This window comes from Camelus dromedarius, chromosome 16 (assembly GCF_036321535.1).
Source record: "Camelus dromedarius isolate mCamDro1 chromosome 16, mCamDro1.pat, whole genome shotgun sequence".
In the NCBI taxonomy this organism is placed as follows: domain Eukaryota; kingdom Metazoa; phylum Chordata; class Mammalia; order Artiodactyla; family Camelidae; genus Camelus; species Camelus dromedarius.
The window spans coordinates 54659261-54680064 of NC_087451.1; the positions used below are offsets into that span (position 1 = coordinate 54659261).

The window sequence follows — 20804 nt, forward strand, 5'->3', positions numbered from 1 at the left end:
TAGTCCTCTTCTGCTGCCCCCAATTAATGCCCTGCCCCCTCGGGGACCCTGACTCGGGATACATCCTCCGCATGGCCTTCGTGTGTGGGACAAGCCCCCTTTCTCCAGGTGGAATTTGGGGAAGCTTTTGTTTTCTTGGCTCGAAGGCAGAATGGGGGAGCTGAGGCAGACACCCTGGGGGGGCCATTCTCAGGCACCAACCCCACCTCCACTGGCTTGATGGCTGCTAGTGGTACACTTGCCCCAGGGGGATGCTGGGGCCCCCTGGCACTGGGGGCCCAGACCTGTCTCAGTGACTGCCTTGGGTTTTTATTTAATTCTATAAATATGTACTACTTTGTGCAGGTCCTGGGTGACGGTTCCCTCGAGCCTTCCAATCCCACCTTCTCCAGAGGATTTTGCCTTTGGTTCCCAGGATGAGAGGAAGAGGGCACAGAGGCCTGCTGGTGAAGGGCCCAGTGGGGGCATCGGAGTCACCTTGGTGTCTGGATCTCTCATCATCTCCCTCCCTCTGTGAGGCAGTGCCCTCCCCTCTGAGGAGGCTGCCTGGAATGATGTCCCAGTTGCATCATTTTTGCCTCCTATTTTGAAGGCAGCTGTGACTATTTGGGGAGGGGTCTGACCCTGGGTGAGGGGCTTCAGGAGGTGGCCAGGAGCCACAGGAAGGAGTCACATGTTGGGCTGGGAATCCAAGGTCCAGTATCCACAGGCCCCTCGCATCTGCCCTGATGCCCCTGCCTTCCCCACCCCCAACACCCACTTTTCCTTCCCAGGGCCTTGCAGCCTCAGCTGCACCAGGCCAGGATTGCATCATTCTTGGCTTTGTTCACAGAGCAGCAGGTGGAGGAGTGGGGCCCGCTGCCCACCACCCCCCTTCCCTCTCATCTCCTTGTACTCCCTCCTGAGTAATCCTCCTCCTTCCTCTCTTCTCAGGCTCACAGCAGGCACCCAGGGAGTTGTCTGCCTTACCCAGTGGCTCTCAGCTCCCTTTCCACCTTCTCCTGCTCCCCAGGGAGCCCCGGAGGCTACAGAGGCAAAGAGAAGGAGGCTGGGGGGTGGAGCAGGGATCAGCACTAGGCTGAAAATTGCTCTTCATTTCTGCTCCTGGTACAGCTGAAGGCAGGTACCACCCTGGAAAGGAGCACCTGGTTGGAGCCGGGGTATGACCTCCCAGAATTTGGAAACAAGGTCAGAAATTGTCACCTATTGAACTAAAGCTAATAATAATTGACAGAAGATGAATTCATTCAATTCTGTGTTGAAAGTACTTAACTTTTATTGATCATTTATAGACCTGTCAGTGAACCAAACATTTTATACTCACATTTCAATTAATCTTTCATCAGCTCTGTGACATGGTCCTATTATCATTCCTGGTTTACTGATGCAGATGCTGAAGCTCAGAGAGGTGAGAATACCTGCCCAGGTCCACAGAGCTGAATGGCAGCTCTGGGATTTAAATCTTGGTCTGTCTCCCTCCAGCATGACTCCAAGCATCTCAATGAGATGGAAAATATAATGCTGACCAGACTTCAACATTTTTTTACCCCCCAAAAGGAGACTTTTGCCCAAGACACTCTTCAAGAGGTAAGACTGTCCTCTTTTAATCTTATGAAGAAGGTAAAATAAGACACCTGCTGAATGACCTGAGCTGGGCCCTGCCCCCAACCCCACTGCTGCCCCTCTGAGGTACTGCTGTTGCTGAAGGTTCTGACCCATGTCAGGTGTAGAAACTGGAGGCAGGGTAGGAGCTGGTCATAGAGGTAGACTGTCAGGGAAGAGGGGGACCCCCCCCCCCAGGCTGCAGAGATGGTGGGCAGGACCATTCCTTCCATTCACTGGGATTTTCTGTTTGTGAAGCTTCCTGTAGTGTGCAGGGTGTGTTGATAAAATTGCTTTGGGGTGTAGAAATCTGGCAACCATAACTTGGGCTAGTAGGAGTCAACTCCTCAGGGCCAGATCAGCATCTCTGGGGACAGACAGTTCTCAACCTTGCAAAGCCCAAGCCTAGACCTTAGGCCTGGCCAAGCAGCAGCGGTTTCAGAGGCCAGCATGGGTGCCACTACCCCTGGGCCACTTCCTCCTCCTTGTTTTCACTTCCCAGTGGCTGTTTCAGCCCTGAAAGGGAGCCAGAGGGAAACCAACTGGGAAGAATGGAGCCCAAGGCCCAGCTCCACCACAGCCTGGGAGAGGGCGGGTCAGGCTCTGGGGGACATTTTTGCTTGCTAACACTCTTCTCTGTCTCCTGTCTATTTAGCCCAGGACAGACTCCGTCTGAAGGGACAAAGAGCTCCATTGACCCCACAGCCTTGTGACCCCACCCAAGTCTGCCCCTCCCCTCCCTGGGCAGCCAGCAGGGCATTCACTCGGGTAGCAGACAGGGGCCATGAGGCCGCTGAGAGGGCATGGCAGGGAAGCCAAGAGAGGCGGCAGCCAGCTAGGCGGGGAAGACTGGGAGCGTTTGGGTAGTGCCCTCCAGATCCCTGAGAGGAGTGGTGGCCAAGGATGAGGGGCTGCCGGGACTCCTGGTGGCAGTCTCAGGAGCAAAGCAGCAAGTACCCTGAGGGGCCAAAGCATGGGATGGCTGGGGAAGTCCAACCTCAGCCCCAAATTGGGCTGCCCGGGAGCTCAGGGCCTCCCCAGCCTGCATTCCTGCCTTTCTCCCTCTAGCATGCCCCCCTACACCCAGCCTATAAAGCCCCCTTTGTCTGGGCCCACTGAGGATCTTAACTCTTCCCATGTCAGCTTCCAGCCCCCTGCCCCCTTACCCTCTGGTGCCTGACAAAGAGGCCAGCGTGCAGTGAGAAGTGTGAAATCCCTTCATGCCGCCTGGGCAATGGCCCCAGGGGGTTTGGGCAGCCAGCCCTGCTTACCGATGTCCCTACCCCACTGCCTGCCTCAGGACAGGTTAATTCTCACCTCTGTCCACTCCAGGACTCTACACGCCTTCCCTGGGCAGCATGCCTGCCTCTCACTTGCCGCTCATGTGATAGTCCCCTCAGTTTGGCCCTGCCCTGACAGGGGCAGGACAGACAGGTGCCACCCGCAGTGGAGGAGGGGTTGTCAGTGGAGGAGGCAGTCTTTTTGTCACCTCCTTGATCATCACCAGAGTTGGCTCTACCGCCCACAAGTCAGGTTCCCAGCTGGTATCTGGAGCTTCAGGTGACCCTTTTCTGGCAATGAACAAACAGTTCAGCCCCTCCTCCTGCTTGGCACATGCCTGGGGCATAGCACACCGTGGGCGACAGGAATCTCCATTCCTGCTCCCCACACCCACTGAAGGGCCTCAGAACACATTTGAAGAGAGGCTGGATCCTGGCAACAAAGAGTGGCCCCTCCCCACCAGCTCGGGGTGTCCTTGGGGTCACAGGGCTCAGAACCCTACTCAGAAGGGTGGAGTCTCCCTGTGGTCAAGGCTCTATCGGTACATTTGTTCCGCTTTCAGGCAATCGCAGTGGTCTGGGTCATGAGGTCAGCTCTGTCACCAAGCTGCTGTGTGACCGTGGGCAAGTCCCTTTGTGGCCTCTGTAAAATAAGCGGGGGGGGGGTGGGTTGGGGTTGGGAGGCAGGGTGGTGCTTCAGGTCAGATAACCTCAGAAATCAGGAGAGGGGCTGCCCTTGCAGGGGATCTTCTCTGGACTAACGGTGCTCCCAGGACAGGCAGAACAGGGGGTGCTGGCAATGTATGGATGTGTGAGGAATGTGTGAGTGTGAGGTTCGATGTGTGTGTGTGGTTGAGAGTGTGTGTGAGCGCGGTGTCTCTAACCGCGGGTGGAGTGGGGAGGGGAGTAAGGGGCGGGGCGGGGGCGGGGCCTGCGGGGCGGGGCGGAGCGGGGCGGGGGTCTGGGCGGCTGACACCAGGCGCTCCTCGCCCGCGGCGGTGCCCGGGTGCTAACACCGACCCGGCCAGGCGCATGGAGAGGCCGCCGCCCCCGGCGCCCCCCGGGGCTGGCGAGGCGAGGACCGCATAGCGGGCGGCAGCATGGAGCAGGTCAGCCGGCGGGGGCGTGGGACGAGTCTGGGAGGGAAGGGCGGGGGGCGTGAGGACGGATGAGGGTGGGCGCGCCTAGAGGAGGGTGCCGGCCACCGTGGGAGGGGTTGGGGCTCTGGAGCTCCAGGCGGGGCCGGAGCTCTGGGGAAGGGGTAGGGCTGCTGTGACACAGAGCTGGTGTGTATACACACACACACACACACACACACACACACACACACACACACACACACACACACACAAACATGAGTACTCCCCCACGACTGATATAGAGGGAGGCGCTCACCGAGTGCTCACACACTCCCTCCCCACCCCAGCTCCAGAAGGGGAGCGTTTAGAAACCCCCCTCCCCACTCGATAAGGTTTCAGCCCCTTCCAGGATCCTAGCAGGCTCTGCATTATGAAGGAGTGACAGGAGGTGGGGGTGGCTCTCCGAGGCCATGTAACTACCGCTGACCCTCCAGACACGCCCCTGGTGGGACCTCGGGATACAGCTGCCCCTCCCCCCCCATATCAAGGGGCTTCTCCCCGCTAGGCTCCCCCTCCTTTCCCAGTTACAGCAGCTGCAGCAGCTGCTGCCACCATTTCATGGCAGTGAAAAGATGGGGTGGGCTGGGCAGCTTCTCCACATGCTCCCCAAATACAGACCTGCAGCCCCAGCGAGGCCCCAGGGGCTGTCTTTCTTTCACCCAGGCTCCATGAGAGGGGGTAGGAGTGATGGCCCCCTCTGGTCAAAGCTCCTCACTCCCTCCACAGAGCTTAGCAAATTCTGGACAAGAGGAACCAGTCCCCCTAAGTGAGTGGGGGGGCTCTCTATCCTGACTTGCAGCCCCCTGCTCTAAGAGGGGCAACAACCTCATGTGGGCTGGAGAGAGGGGGGCTGCTTTGCTCCCTTCCTAATGCCCACTTGGTGAGAGGTCTTGGGGGGTTTTCTGTCCCTGGGTGTTCCTTTAAGTGCTGAGCTTGTCTGCATTCCCAGGCTCTGCCTAAAGCAGCAGCCTGGGGCCCTGGGCTCTGAGACCCCTCGGTTCCAAGACAACCTCCCACCCCTGCTCTGTGGCAGACAGGTTCTTATGTTGCTGGTGATGGTTGGTGAGGAGAAGCCTGGGGAGGGGTGGAGTTGGGGGATGGGTGATCCTAAGTTCTGAGGGTTGGAGAGGAGCTCTGAGGAAGCATGAAGTGCTCTGGGCTTCTTCCCTGGGCTGGGCGTGTTGTTTGGGGAGGGCTGTGGGCTGATCTAGTCTCCAGGCCTGCTGGGCATCTTGGCTGTTAATTTAAATGGCCAGTGGCAGTTCCCTGGAGCACCAGGCCTGACTGGGGGAAGGGGACTCCATTCACCTTTCTCTACTGTTGTTGTCATTGCTGACTCTACCCTTAACTCTACTCTGAGCACAAAAAGGGGAGGTTCGGAGGACAGTACTAAATGCCACTGAATTACTCACATTAAAATAATTAAATTTATATTATGTGAGTTTCACCTCCACTAAAAAAAAGGGACGGACAGGGCTTGGGGACACCACTACTTTCTGCCTAGCGGGCCCTAAACACATCTCACTGGGCCTGCTGCTCCGGCTGAGTTGCTCCTCCATCAGATTTGGGTACTTCTTCTGGAGGTCAGGTGTTTCCCCTTTCCCAGGAGCACAGCCTGGCTCCCCTGTGCCCTGGCATCCTGCAAGGGAGAACAGACCACGGAGGAGAGTCAGGACATCAGGCTCCTGCCCTGGCCACATCAAAGGGACGCTGGGAGGTCTTGGACATCTGTCTTCTTTCCAGGCTGCTGTGAAATCCCAGTCAGCTGTGCTGAGTGGTGGCTTTCCAGGTCCTTTCTAGATGTCCTAAGACACCTCTGCTGAGAAGCACAGCAGCCAGCCTGTCCCCTGGACTGTGAGACAGTGAGACAACCCCCCTCACCCCACAAGGGGACTCTGATGATCAGCACAACCACGGAGTTGCCTGGGCTGATGTCAGCGCCTTAAGGCATCCACAGCCCTACCCGCCCTGTGGGTGTTGCCAGCTTTCTGGATATGCTGGATGCATGGTGTGTATGGGGTGCTTCTGAAATCAGAGCTTCTTTCACCACAATGGGGGAAGCTCCTATTTTAAGTTTCCCATGTGCCGAGCCCTCTTGTAAAAGCAAAGAATCCTTTTATAGTGCAAAGACCGCCCTGTTGTGTCTGTTTGGTATGTGTGGATTTTGGCATGTAGGGTTTCCTTAAAGGGGAGCATGCCTGGAATCTCTCACAGGGGCTGGAATGGCAGGGCGGGGTTGGTGCCAGGACTGAGGGGCTTGCCCCACTGTGGTCAGTGCCCTGCCCCTCTTTTCTCTCCATTTCACTCCCCTCACCCCCTCCCAGGGCTGGCTCAGGGCCAGACAGGAGAGGGGAGCAGCTGCCGGGGATTTCCAGAGCTTCCATGGGGGAGATGGAAGCCACCCCTCCCTTCCTCCTTTCACCCCTCCTCTCTGATCCCCTCCTGCCTCCTTCTCTTCCCCTCTTCTATGTTCCCCTCCTCTCTCCTCCTCTCCTTTACCCTCCTCTCCCCACCCTCCTGGAAGGGCAGGGAGGCCTGGAGAGTAGAACAACCCCTCCTCTGTGCAGGGATGTGTGGGAAGTTGGAGGGGAGGCGGGCAGGGTCTGTGGGACTGTTGCAGAGCAGGGCTGCAGGTCAGGTGCTGGCAGAATTTAAAAGCCCTTACATAGAACCATCGAATTTAGCGTCTTGGAGCTGGAAAGGACTACCTGACTTAGCTCCTTCTAGAGGGATCATGCTTCATAGAAGAGTAAGGGCTTAGTGTCAGTCTTCAGCAAGTTACCTAACCTCTCTGGGCCTGTTTCCTCATTTATATAGGGAGGCTAATAATATCTAACTTGAGTAAATGTCGTCATGAGTAAAAGAAATAATGCTTGTAAAGAGCTTGGCACATAGGAGGTGCTCAACATATTTTAATTCATTTCCTCTCCATCTTGGTGTTTTCAAGCCCCTGCTAGGTGATGTCACAGTCCTTAGAAGTCACCTGTTAGCCTTGCACACATGCTCACACACAGTCCGTGCCACCGAGTTTTCAGTTGCTGGGGTGTCACACAGTGGAGAGCCTGCGGGGCTGAGACCCCGGCCCAGAGCCTCTTCCTCTTCCCAAACTGTGACATAGGTTTCCCACACATGGTCCCCTGAGGGGCTGCCAGTTGAGAGCGGCAGGGGTGGGGCATCTCTCATCCACCCCCTGTTTTGACACCAGGGTTTTGCTGGGTGTGGCTTGCTTGCCCTGCTGCCAGCCCAGAGAAGCTGCAGCCTCTCGCTCCAGTCCCAAGGTTGCCGGGCTGGGGCCCTAGCTGTTTGGCAGGTGGCTGATGCCCCTCAGCCCCAGCCTGGCCAGGGGTCTGTAGCCTTCCTCTTCGAGGAGTGTTCAGGTGGGATTCCTCAGGGACGTGGCAGCAGGGCTGAGGGTAGGGACAGGCATGGTCTTGAGTGGACCGTTGCCCCACCCTTCACCGGTAAAGAAGCTTGACGAGGTCCCCTCAATGGGATGCTTGGGGCTTTGCCAGAGCTGGGCCCCAGCCCCTCCTCAGCTCTCTGCCTCCTGCCTGTTGAAGGCCTTCAAAATCTAGGCCGAACACTACCCACCAAGGCCCCTGCCTTCTCCCCTCGTTGTGGAAGTCTCCCTCCTGGCTTGCTTAGTGCTCTGCTTGTGGCCCCACTGCAGCCATCCCAGCCAGCCTTTGCTGTGCTTCTTACCCTCCCTGGGCTCCTTGAGGACAAGCACACTGCCTGGTTCACTCCCGACTCCCCCACATAGCAGTTTGGGAGTAGCCAGCACTCAATAAACATCTTTTGACTTGACTGAACTGGGCCCCCCACCTGCTTTGGAGATGAAAACTTAGTTGGGCAGGGGTTGCTTTGAGGGTACAAGCAGAGGATCTGGGGATGGAAAGCCAGAGGCCGAGAATGGGTCAGGTCTCTCTCCTCCACCCTTCTCTCCAGTCCTCCCCTCCTGCCCTTCTCCACCAGGGGGTGCTCTTTTCCCTTCTGTGGAAGGATGGGAATCTGTGGCCAGCTTTATAGCCACTTACATGGCCACCAGCCTTATAACCCACCTTTCATCCATTGCTTTGAATCCATTGTCAAATGTGAGCCCGCAGTTGGAGGCAGGCATAGATGATTGTTTTCATCTTACAGAGGGTGAATCTGAGGTTCAGGGAATGTACTTTTCCTCAAAGACATTTGCTCCCAGGTGGGCGGGATGGGAACTTGAACCCAGGTCCTTGGACTTTTGGTTCAGTGCTCCTTGGTGACATCATACAACTCCTTGCCAGCTCCTGGGCTAGGCCTGATCCTGACCCTGGACTACTCTGGTCTGGGGACTCCTTGACATCCCTCCATTCCTCCCCTCCAGCCCTACCTCTGGGGAAGATGTGTTCTTCCTCTGGCACTCAACTCTGGGTTCTTTTCCCTCTACTCCACTCATCACCCCCTCAGGCTCTCTCTCCCTTGGCTTCCGCTCCCCAACCAAAAAGTCTGCTTAAGTATCCCCCACCCCAATGGAACCGTGCCCTCGCCCTGACTCACCTGTGCTGCTGGCTGTCCCTTCCTGCTAAGTCTCTCAGTGACTCAATTCCATTTCTTCACCCTTGATGCTCTTCCTCACTGCAGTCTGGCCTCTGCCACACCCATCCTCTGCCCAATTCAGGGCCACGTCCTCCGGCTCTCAGTCTCCCCAATCCTCCTTGCTGCCTCTTCCTTCCTCACCTGCCCCGAAAGGTGGGTGCTCCTCGGGTCTCGGCTCACATCTGGTCTCCTCTCTGCACGGTCCCTGGAGAGCCTGAACTACACTCCTGTTCCACCGATGACTTCAAAGTCCTGTCTCTTCAGGGAGATGGACCCTGGGTTTAAGTTGCCAATCACTACTCCTCTAGCAACACAGCATGGGGGTTAAATGTGTGGACTCTGAGCCCAAATGCTTGGGTTCACTTTCTACACGGACTTGAGTGAAATACTGAGGCTCTCTGGGCCTCAGTTTCCTTATCCATAAAAAGAGGATTATAGTATTTATTTCAAAACCCCTTTGTAAGGCTAAATTGGAATAAAATATGAAAAGATTACTTAGACCAGTGTCTGGTATGTCTCCTCTCCCCAAGAACACTCTGCCTAATATTCTGAGCCAGAAACCTTGGAGTTATTCTAGACTCTTCCATCTCCTTCCTCCAACACCCAGTTGGTCACCAGGATCTGGGGGCTTCTGATGTTTGATGCCCCCTGCCCGGGTGCCATGCCCCCCACCCCTGTCTCCTTGCCCCCCCAACACACCCCGTTCTTTTCCACATCCTACCACAGTGGCCACGACACATCTCCGCTTACATCCCTGCCCCAAGCCAGGCTAGAATCTAAGCGCCTCAGGCCCAGTCACTTCACTCCACGGTGACATTCCCACCGGCATTTCCTTCCTCATCCCTCCGTGCTTCCTGCCCACGAACCTTCCGCTGGGCTCCGGCCACACTGCTGGAGTCTGCTCTCTCCTGCCTCCCTGCCTTTGTCCATGACAGTGTTTCTCCCTGGAGTGTTTTACCCCCATTGCCCATCCCACCCCATCCACGAAACCCTCAAAAGCTCATGGCCACCTGCTTCTGGAAGCCTTCCTCTGCTTCTCCAGCCTTCCATGGCTCCTTTCCTGGGATCTCAGCTAGCGTCAGGATTGGTAAGACCAGGGTCCCTCAAGGGAAGGAGCTAGACCTTATTTCCGTATCCCCAGGGGCAACCTCCGCTCTCCCTCCCAGTGGTATATTAGGGCTCCTGATAAACATTTGTGAATGAAGGAGGGTGATTGGGCTGGGAGAAATGAGAAAGAAGGGGGTTATAAAGAGAGGGTCTTCAGTGAGGGGCACCCTCCACCCCCCGTTGGGCTTTACTGCACTAAACCTCAGAGAGTGTGCCAGGAATTGAGTGGATTTGGGGGTGGACGGTGAAATGTGGGGAGTGAGACACCGGAGGCCAGAGGGGATGAGGAACCAGGAGGAAAGGAAGGATGAAAGAGGTGCTGGAGAAGATGGATGGGGGAGGGCCGGGACAGGATGGGGGTGCAGGTCAAGGTGCAGGAAGAGGTGGGAAGGGCAGCAGGGTGGGGGAAGAGCGTACTTTCTGGGAAGTGGGAGAGGATGGGGGAGGTGAGTGCAGTGCATTGTGGAGGGAGGAATTGCCTGCCGGCCAGTGTGAGCTCATTTCCTCTCACTGCCTCCTGTGGTGTCTGAGGGCATCAGGCTCTGGAAAAAGTGAGCCAGGAGCACCCCAGAGGCCACCACCCTCCTCCCCTCCCCCCCAGCCTCAGTCCAGTCTGGATCTCAGATGCTACCACACCCCCCCTTACACAGACAACCCATTTATTCTGAGAGGGAAGGACCCTGGAGCCAGGGTGGCAGCAAGCTTTGGACCATTGGAGCTACAGGGCTGAAAAAGTCAGAGGGAACTGGTTAAAGATTAGGCAAGAAAATACAGGCAGTATGAAGGATTACAGTTAGACAGCAGGAAGGACTTCTCAGAAGTGGGGGATAATTCTGATTGCACATGACCTTGACGAAGAGAAGTGGGGAAGGAAGAGGAGTCATTAGCTGCCCCTCCGTGATTACAAAAGCATCCCTTTCCATTGACTTCCAGGGGATTTAAACTAAAATAAGTTAAATAAAACATAAGATTTAAAAACAAGTCAGTATCTCCTTCCTCAGGCTCACAGGAGTAGGGATGGTGTCCTTGGCGTCCAGGCCACACCGCCCCCTCCAGGGCCTGAGTCCTTGATCCTAATCAGAAGTGAAGGTGTGGAGAGCTTGGGGCCGATCCACCCTCAGGAGTAGGGGTGTTGGTGGTGAAGCAAATAGGTTTTATGAAGCTCATTGCCATGGAGTGGGTGGGCCATTCCAGGAGGTAGAGTCAGCCTTCCTATTTTCATTGCCCACCTTACCCAATTCATATTCCTGTTTACCTATGGCCTCTGCCTTCCTTTCTTCATACTCTGGGTGAAGGACTACAAGAGCCCTTTAAAACTACAAGAAGGCATGGGAAAGAGGTAACTACAGGATGTAGGAGATAGGAGGTAGGATGTTAGATATCAGAAAGAACTTTCTAGCAGAAATGAAAGACTGAGTGACTATCCTTTTCTGGATCATCAGGGAGTGGGTTGCAGGGGTTCTGCTTGGGAGCAGGGAAATGAGAAACTGATTCAGGACCCTGGTGATAATTTGGGCCCCTGCTCAGAGTGAAGCTGGGAAGGGAGGCTGTGGGGAGCTTGTGACTGGGAGGCCTGGAGGGTCTCTGCTCTTACTGCCACCCACTGCAGACCTGGTTTGTGGGCTGTCTAGAAGCCTGAGCCACAGGCTGGCTGGGTGGGGGTCTGGAGGGCTGGGGCACCTGCCAGCCTCTCTCTTACAGCCTCCATTCTCCTGCCTACTTGGGATCCTGGGTTGAGACTCATGTCCCAAACTGAGGGGCATGGAGGCATGGAGCCCCTGAAGATTCCCCACTCACCCCCACCCTCTGCCCCTTTGGATATAACCATCTCTGCCCTTGTCTCAAGTTTCTGTGAGTCTCCAGATGGAAGACCCCTTAATCCTTTTTCTGTCTTCCCTTCTTTTCCAGATGGGTCTCTTCATCTTTTTCTCTGATTTTCTCTGCCTCTCTCTACTGTCTCTGTTTTGTCTCTGCCTCTGTCATGCTTTCTGTGTCTCTCCATCTCTGTCTCTGACTATCTCCGTTTAGCTGTGTTTCTATCTGCTTGCCTTTTCTTTTCTTTCTCCTTCCCTCCCTCCCTTTCCTGGTACTAGTTCTGGTTTCAGTGCCCTGGTCCTCTTTCCTTGGCCCGCCTATCTGGGCCAGTACCCTGGAGGCTGGCCCAGACTGTCTCCCTGAGACCATCTCTCTTCCGCAAGCTGTGTTCTGCCCTCTAGCTCTGCTGCCAGAGTGACTGTCTCTCTCAGCCCCCCTGTACCAGTCTGCTACTCTAGCGACAGGCAGAGGTTGCGCCCCGTCGGGAACCCAGTGGGAGGAGCGAAGAGAGCCCCACCCCCGCCTTCGGCCCCGCCCTCCGGCCCCGCCCCTCCCGGGTCCCTGCCTGCGCCCCCAGCAGTGCCCTGGCCTCAGAGCCGCCGCTGCTGCCCGATGAATGGAGTCGCCTTCTGCCTGGTCGGGATCCCGCCCCGCCCGGAGCCCCGGCCCCCTCAGGTGAGAGCGCTGAGCTAGGAGAGGGGGCGGATCCAGGTGCTGCCAAGGAGCTGGCAGCAAGGCCGGGGTCGCGGCGCCCCCGCTCGGTGGGCACAGCCTGGGGCGCACGGCGCGGGCACCGCGGGCACGGCTGCAGGGAACATAGTCTGGTGGCGGGCCGGGGAGGGGGGCAGAACCAGAGCTGCTCTGGGTAGGGGGGGCGGGAAGGAGAAAAGTAGACAGGGGCCGGGACGCGCATGGGGCTGCCAGGCCAGGGGGCACCGACCCCAGCGGCGATGCCAGGCCCCCGGCTGCCGGGCAGCGGGGGCGGGAGGCCCGCGCCTTTTGTCCGGGTTTTTCAGGCGGGGCGCCTGCCGCCGTTTCCTCTAACCGAGTTTTCGTTTTCCGTTGGCGAGGCCCCGGCACAGCTGGAGGGAGAGGGAGTGGGGGAGGGGGTTCCCGGAGCGGGATGTCCTTGGCCACTGTGGCCGGACACCCCCTGCCTGCGGCACACTCCCCTCTTGCCAAGCCGGACCGCGCGACAAGCTGCCTGGAGCGGGTTCGCCACCCCCATGACTCCTGGGGAAGAGAAACAGGCCCGGGACCCCGGTTCTGCAGGCGCGGTTGTCCTCCCCTCTGCCCCCTCGGGCTGGCTGTGGGTGGGTCTAGGCGCGGGGTGCCAGGGATATTACTCAGCGCTGGGCTGCTTTGCTTGGGTTCTTTCATCTGCCAGCTGCTGAGGCTGGGGAGGGGCCAGCAGGGGCCTCGGGGCCCCATTGGGGCCAGCCCCCTACCTCTGAGTCCCGCTGGAGCATCCCAACAACACACACTCTCCCCAACCCCCTTTAGAGTTGAAGAGTTGAACACTGTCAAGCCACTCACATTTTCTGAGCTTGGAAGAGAAGTTCCCTAGGGGTCCAGGTTGGGATCAAGGCCTGGACTGAGGCCTCTTCCTCTTTTGACAGGGCTGGAGGATTTAGGGACACTCCTCCTCAACCCTTTCCCCAGTGCTGGAACTGGGGTCTGGTGCTATGCAAGTTGAGACTGGTGTGTCTCTCAGGAGCTGGATGTACCCACAGTTCTCCCTCAATCTGCATCTCTATCCTTGACTCCCCCTCCACATTTCAGCCAAAGTATTTCCTAATTACAAACTTGAATTTCAGGATGGACAAGGGGTAGAAGTAGAGGTCATTATCCTTGAGTCCCTTGGATTCTCCCCCCCACCCCACATCAACACATACTTCATCCCCCCCCCCACTATCTCCACCCCCAACCCCACCCTGTGGCCCATCTGGGGGTGGATGGCGTTTGATCCCATGGAGTTCTCCCCCTCTACCAGAGCAACAGCCCCATTTCCAAAAGCTGCGGCTCTCACTGAGAGGTGCTCATTGGCATGCAATTTGAATCCCAGTTACATAACCAGTCACTTCACCTCCAAATAATCCAAAGGCCCCCAGCCCCAGCCTCTTCTTCCACTTGCTCATAAGGTGGTGGGTCCACCCTAGGTTACTGGGAGCTCCAAGTTCTCACATCTGAGGTCCCTCCCTCCCCTGGGAATGGTGAGAGCAGTAAATCCTTTGATGCTGGATTTGAGGGCCTCAGAAGCCCTGGGAGCAGGCAGAGTGAGTATTAGGGTCTGATAGGACATAGTAATAGTGCCAAGTCTTAAAACCTGGGTCTTTGGATGGGAGGCACAGCACAAGATGAAGCTTTGGGGAGGGGAGCATTATTAGGAAGGTGGCGTTGGGACACCGTGGGAATGGGGCAGGTTTTTGAGGATCCCAGCTCAAGCAGAGAGGGAGTGGACCCTGGGAATAGGCCTTGAGTTTGGACAGCCTGGATGGGGACCTCTGTGCCCCTGCATCAGGCCAACCCTGAGCTTGCGGGCAAGGGAAGCAGGAGGCCCTCCTAGCCCCTGAGGGGTGCAGCATTTCTGGCATGGAGTAGGGAATGAGGGAGGGTGCTGGTTACAGAACAGGGCAGTGCAGTAGTGGGCACAGGCATTTATTGCTTCATCCTTTATTGAGGGGATACTGAGGACTTCATGATGTATTAGGTTAAAAGAGAGTCTACAAAGGAGAATGGAATGAGTTACAGTATGAGAGACTGCAGTTAGCTATTTGGGAGAACTTCTAGGGAGAGACTTGTAAGCTGCAGCATCCCAGGCTAGCCTGGAGCATCACACAGGGAAGATCCTCCAGTAGAGTGGGTTAGGTAGATTCCTGTGATATTGGATTCCAGTGTAGAAATCTGGAGAGATTCACAGGGGATGCAAATATATTCAAATGAGCATATACATTAGTGCCTGGGGGGAAAATTGTGTTTTTAAGGATGGGGAGTTGCTTTAATAATATAGCTGATAGCTAAGATATCAATAGCAGTTACTCTGGGCTAGGATTTATGTAAGTTACCACATTTAATCCTCACAAAATCACCATGACATAGGTACCATTATTATTCCCATTTTACAATCGAGGACCCTGAGGTACACAGACCTAATAGCTTGGCCAAAATCACATCATTAACAAGTGGCAGAGCCCAGGGTAGGAACCTGGCAGTCTGGCTCAAGTTCATGGTCTCACCTCACTACGCTGCTTCCCTTGACTTGCCTTGTCTACTGTCTCTCCTACTCTGAATCTGGGTCCGTTTTGAACACAACCCAAGATCAAGGTCAACCTCTTGCTGGATTGGAGGCAGATTGCTTGTCTTTCAGCTGAGACAGGGATGGGGAAAAGAGACCTAGGGTGGCAAAGCTTCAGGTGTCCATCTGTGGTTGGTGGGTGGGGAATCAGCTCATACTCTTCCAAAACCCCCATCCCACCCCGTGCCAGCCCATCACACTTGGGCAGTGTCTTGGTTCATTGATGTTTTTCCTTCTAAAGGGGCATCAGCCCTGCTCTGTTGGCTGCAGGGGTTCAAAGGTGAGATATTGGCTTGGTCAGGGATTTGGACAAAGCCTGGTTTTAATTATCCTGCTCTCTCTCCCTCCCCAGAGAGAGCCATGAATAGGGCCTGTGGGAGCTGGCTCTGCCTTTCCCCTAGCACCCTCCACCCTCTTCAAACAACCCGCCTTTAGATCCAGACCCCCCTGTTTCATGTGAAATTGTGCCAGCTTGTCAGCAGGGCAGTGCCAGTCAGTACCAGGCATGCATCTCCTCCTCATTGCCTCAGTGGGACAGCAGGCAGGGCTGGCCTGGGGACTGGATTCTGGGGAGAAGTTAAAGCTCTGTCGGGTAGAGTATGTGGATCACCTGTCAGAGTGGGTTAGGACCAGAAGGGTCATCTTGTCCAGTAGTGGGGAAATGGAGGCCAGAGAGTGCCCAAGTTTGGATAGCCTGGGAGTGATGGACATGAACCTAGGACATGACTCCCAGGCTCCCAGACCATGCCTTTCCCCACACAGTTCTGTCCTGGGTGCTGCCCTCCAGTGCAGCCTTCTGAGACTGGGCCCTGGGAACAAAAGGGGAGGGCAGGGAGGAGCAGGGAGGAGTGCACAATGTGTCCTGTTCATCTCTGTGTCCCCAGTGACCAGCACAGCGCCTGGCACAGAGTGGTCCTCCATAAATGTTTGTTAAGTGCTGGCCGGGGCGCAGCCCCTCCCCTGGCCTCCCAGGGTGCCCTGTGCCCAGCTCTGCCCCAGCCTTGTAATGCTTGGTTTACACGTCATTCTCCCTCGCCAAACTGGAGTTATTTGAGGACAAGAAAAATAATCATAGCAGCTACTTCCATAGCACTTACCATTAGGTACATTATCACCATCCCATTTGACAGATGAAGAAACTGGCACAATTATGTGGCTTCCTAAGGTCACACAGCTAGGAAGTGGCAGAGCTAAGGAGTGGACCATGCTTATTCCAAGCAGCCCCAGAGGTATCGTGTTTATCTTGGTATCCACAGAGCCTGGCATGCGACCAGGACTCAGAAAATGTTTGTTGACTGACTGACTGACAGTGTATGAAAAAAAACACATAATCCTGTAGTCTAATCCTTTGGAAGTAGCTGGGTTGGGATCTTGGGAGGGTAGCCTAGAGGTACATCGCTGTGTTATCTGTACCACAAGTGCCCAAGCCAAACCTAGCGAGGAAAGGAAAGCTCACCCACACCTTGACAGAACTGCCTTCCAAAGCTTAACAGGGGCCACCAGGGCCCCCCAGCTTTCTGGCTCCTCTCTTGCTCTCACTCTTTCCCTTCCTCCCCCAGAGTTCCAAGGGCACAGTGCTGAGCAATGGGCACATGGGAAAAGACTACAGGTTGGATCAAAGAAGTCTGTTCCTTTTTCATCTCTGGCCCTGAGATGATGCATCACCTTGGTGGAAGATTCTGTACCTTTCAAGTTGAAGGGTGGACGGAGTGTCAGCTTTGAGACAGGGCATGTCATAGCTACAATTTGCCAGCTGTCACTGGAAGGGGTATTGGGTTTCCAGCCTCCTCCAGCCCTAAACACGAGGCCCAGGGTCACCTCCAATTTCCTCAAACCTGTATGTCCCTAGGTGGGTGACTTCTTCTCCTCTGACTCCCCTTGCTCCCCACTGGCTGATTTGAATTAACATCAGTCAGTCATTATCCCCCAGGGCACATTTCATCTGCTGACAAAGAGTGGTAGGAGTTAACTAGGAAAAAGAAGACTCAGTGTGGGGGTGTGTTCTACCTTCTGATACTGACAGGCAACCCCCGGAGCTGGGAGGCCCAGGCCTGGCGTGGCCCCTGATATGTTGGGAGGCACGCTGGGGGTCTGGGCCCTGCCTTCAGCCTGAGGAGGTTGAAATTTCAGCTTTATGTTACTCTGGCCAAGTCACTTAGTTGTTTTTAGCGTCAGTTTTCTTAACCCTGAAATAATCCCTCGAAATTGTTGAGAGGATTAAATGAGAGGTAATTCAGGTAAACTGGCTGACATTTGGTAATCTCCACTGTTAGCAGCAACTATTATTAAACAAACAATAATCAATGGATGGAAATGTGAAAAACACCCTCTGGGCTCAATAAAGGGAACCTTTTATGGTCGGAGTAATCGGAAGAGGAAATGAGCTGCCCCTGGAGGTAATGAGGCCCCCATCAGTGGAGGTGAGCAAGCACAGGCCAAACTGGAGAGAATTCAAGCATTGGGTGATGGGCTGACAGGGAAAACCTTAAGGACCTTGCTTTGGGATCGAAGCAGGTGAGACCTGTTTCCTTCTGGTGGGGCCTAGGGAGAGGAATGAGAGATTGGTTGCTGTGGTTTGGGTTGTGAGGCTCTTCTGAGGAGAGGGAGTCCTGAGATGCTGCCTGGAGGAGGCCTGGAAGGATGGGTATGGTTCTGATGGGTGGGAGAAGTGGGGAGGCCATTGCACTCTCTGGATGGGTTTAGTGGCTGAGGGACAGTGAGGCGCCTGGACCAATGGTTTGGAAGTAGGCCCAAGGCTGCCTCCACAGTCTGGCTGCCCGAAGGGGATGGGTGGATGGTGGGGGTGGGGAGCTGGTAGCTCCCTGACACCCCACCCCCAAGGCTCTCCTGGAAGAGGGGGACAGGGCCACTCCCTGTGGCAAAGAGCCTGGGCCTGTAAGGAACGGAACTGGGGAAAGAAAGACTTCTTATGCCCAGTGCATTTGGGGGCGTCCGGGGGTCGGGGGAACAGTGAGGCCTTTGTCCCCAGCCACCGGGAATCTGGCCGAGCAGCCAGCCCTGGGTCTGGCTGGGCCCTCTGCAGGCAGGTCCTCTTTGAAGTGACCCTTTCAAAGCTCAGCCTGAATCCCTGGGAGGAGAGAACTTGGGGCGGGGCATGTAGATGACTGAGACCCGAAAGCCAAGGATGGAAACAGACCCAGGGCCAGCCCCTTTGGGCGGGTGAGCGGGCGGGCAGGAGCTCTGTGGGCAGGAGGAATGTGGCCAGGCTGGGGGGCATGTGGGAGGACCACCACTCCAGGGGGCTTGGCCCCCAAGTTGGGGTCAATATAGGGAAGGACAGAGTTCATTTTGGCCCCTTGCCTGGTTTCTAACAGTCCCTCGCTTGATTTCTGTCTGACTCTGGGCTCCTAAATCTGTAGCTTCTTCCTTTTTAATTTCCTCAGAGAATGTGAGACGCTGTTTTCTGTTCATGCCTCGCCTCCCCATCCCTCACTGGCATCATGGCACTATCTGTATCTGAGAAGGTTCTTCTAAATCTCTCTTTCCTTCTCCAAGGGTATAGCCCTTGGTTCCCCCCCAAGAGAAGGGGAGGATAGAGCTGAGCACCCCAGGCCATGATAGGGGCCTGCGGGCGTTTCTGGTACTTTCCTATATCTTACCCTGGCATCTGCAGAGCTGAGCCCTCATTAGCTCTAATGAAGCCTTGGCGCTGTGCCGCCCCCTGCCCTCTACCAGCCCTGTAGCACCTGGTGGGGGTGAGTGGGTGAGGGGGCAGCTGAGGTTGGACTCAGAGCCCAGGAGGGGGTGGGATATCTGCAAGAGAGGAGAGCGGGAGTCAGGAAATGGGGGTCACACAGCAAGGCTGGGACTACTGGTAGGATGAGACAGGCCCCCTCTTCTTTTCCCACTGGGACCTTTTCCTCCTCCAGTGGCTCCCAGATGCTTCAGTCCCCATAGTGCTAGGGAAAGCATTATCTGCGACTGGGTGTGGCCCAGGGTGCACATATTCCCACGCCTGACTTCCATGAGAGTGTCCTTTTCTCTAATTTCAGGCTGGGGCAGGAGAAGGACTTGACTCCAGAAACTGGAGGCTCAGTGCCTGGGAAAATCAGGCAGCGGCTAGACCTTAATGCAAATAAAACTTTGTTCATTTGGTGATCGTTTCCTGTGTGCCTTCTGTGTTCCAGGCTCTCTCTGTGGGTCTTGGGACCTGGATGAATGTGACACAGCCCTGTCCTCAAGGGGTTCCTTGTCTGCTTTTCCCACAACCCACCCAAAACTCCACTAAGATTTTATAAGGGGTTCTGAGATGTGCATCTATACTCTCTGACAGTCTAGCACACCCATTGCCACTCCCCCCAAAATATTTCCATAAAAATTGGCCTAATCTAACTGGGGAGACAGACCCACAGCAGATACAAATGAGTGTCTCCACTGTGACATCATTTGAGTGTGACTGTGGTCACAAAAGTGATAACAGGTTTAGAGATTAGAACAGTGTCACTGGATGGAATTGCTATAGGGATTTGTTAAAAACCAATTGGTGATATGCTTGATCTCCTCTCATCTCCTGTTTCCAAATCTATTGTTAATTCATGAATTCTTTAGTGAAATTTCTTTTTTTTTTTTAAATTTTTTTTTTGGAGGAGGAGGTAATTAGGTTTCTTTACTACCCCTGAGCTATACCCTCCCCTGCAAGTAAAACTTCTTTGACCAACTTTCAAGGACCATCATGAAGTGGCTGTACATTGACTGATACAAGAACCAAGACCCTGAGAGGGTAAATTACTCCACCAAAGGTCACTCAGCATCTGAGTTGAAATCTGGGTCTTTCTGAATCCCAGGCTATCCTGCGTCACTGCTACATTCCCTGACAAGGAAGAGCCTGGGAGCACAGCCCCCACCCTGGGAAGGTGGACCCTTCCCACTGCCCTCAGCTGGGCCTTGACATCAAAGTAGGTGTTGGCATAATGAGGGAAAGGTGGGAGATGCCGACAGTATGATTATGTTCTGTTTCTCCGTGACTCTGCTGTGCATGGGGGTTCTCCCTGTGCCTTCCTGGGGTCTGGGTTTGCTCAAGAGTGGTATGGAGGACCCCAGGGCTCCATCAATAAATATGAGCTGAGACCCTGCCTCCCCTAGAGATGCTCTAGCTCTGAGCAGAGGAAGGCTTCACCAAGGAGGTGAGGCTTGCCAAAGCTTGAAAGATGCTTGCTGGGACAAGAGGGGTGGTAGAAAAGGGAGAGAAGGGCATTTCAGACAGAAGGATCTAGCATGAGCAATGGCAAGGGGATGTGAAACAGCCTGGCCTCTTACGGAATCAATGAGTGCAAGATTGAGTAAAGAGAGATGAAATTGTCAAGACCACTGAGGGCCAGATCTGTCCCTCTCCTCTAACATCATGGCAGACCCTTCATGTCATATTAAGGAACTTGACTTGCTCCCATAGATACTGTGGAGCCAAGGAAAGGTGGCACGAAGTGGAGGCAGCAGACCAGGGGAGAGATGATGAGGGCTAAATGTGGAACTGGAGATGGAGAGGACAGGATAGCAGTGGGATGATCACCTTCTTTCCCTTCCAGGAAAATTGCCATACCATCTCTTCCCCTTGTCTTGATAGAGCCTTCTCTGCCTTCTCCGTTTCACAAACTCCTATTTATCCATCAATGCCCAGTTCAAATATTCGTCTCTGTAAATCTCCTTTGCCTCTCTCCCCCACACCCCCCAGCCACCAATTCCTCAAATATAGGGATTTCCTCCTCTGGGCACTAGACTTTAAGCCCCATGAGGGTAGGGGCTTTGATTTGTCCACTTCTCTATCTCTAGCTTCTAGACCAGGCCAAGCTGAATGAATATTGTTGACTGGTGAACCAAAAGTTCCCATAGCATTTTGCACTGCATTGTGAGAAATACATATAATAATAACAAAAGGAGAATTGGTTGCAACTAACATTTATTGAACATCTCAGTGCCAGGCACTGCTAGACTGACCACTTTATACACACTTCCTTTTTTTTTTTTTTTTAATTGAAG

General features: G+C 55.0%; 1 protein-coding gene across 2 annotated transcripts in view; it reads left to right on the forward strand.

The window, feature by feature from the left end:
- The first annotated feature begins 12121 nt into the window (after positions 1-12121).
- The window catches only part of ARHGAP23 (Rho GTPase activating protein 23), a 69999-nt gene continuing 61316 nt past the window's right edge, over positions 12122-20804 (forward strand). For both annotated transcript variants that reach the window (XM_064496007.1, XM_064496008.1), the window contains exon 1: positions 12122-12190. In XM_064496007.1, coding sequence (XP_064352077.1) covers positions 12128-12190 — 63 coding nt within the window. In that variant the 5' untranslated portion in view covers positions 12122-12127. The remainder of the gene's footprint in view (positions 12191-20804) is intronic.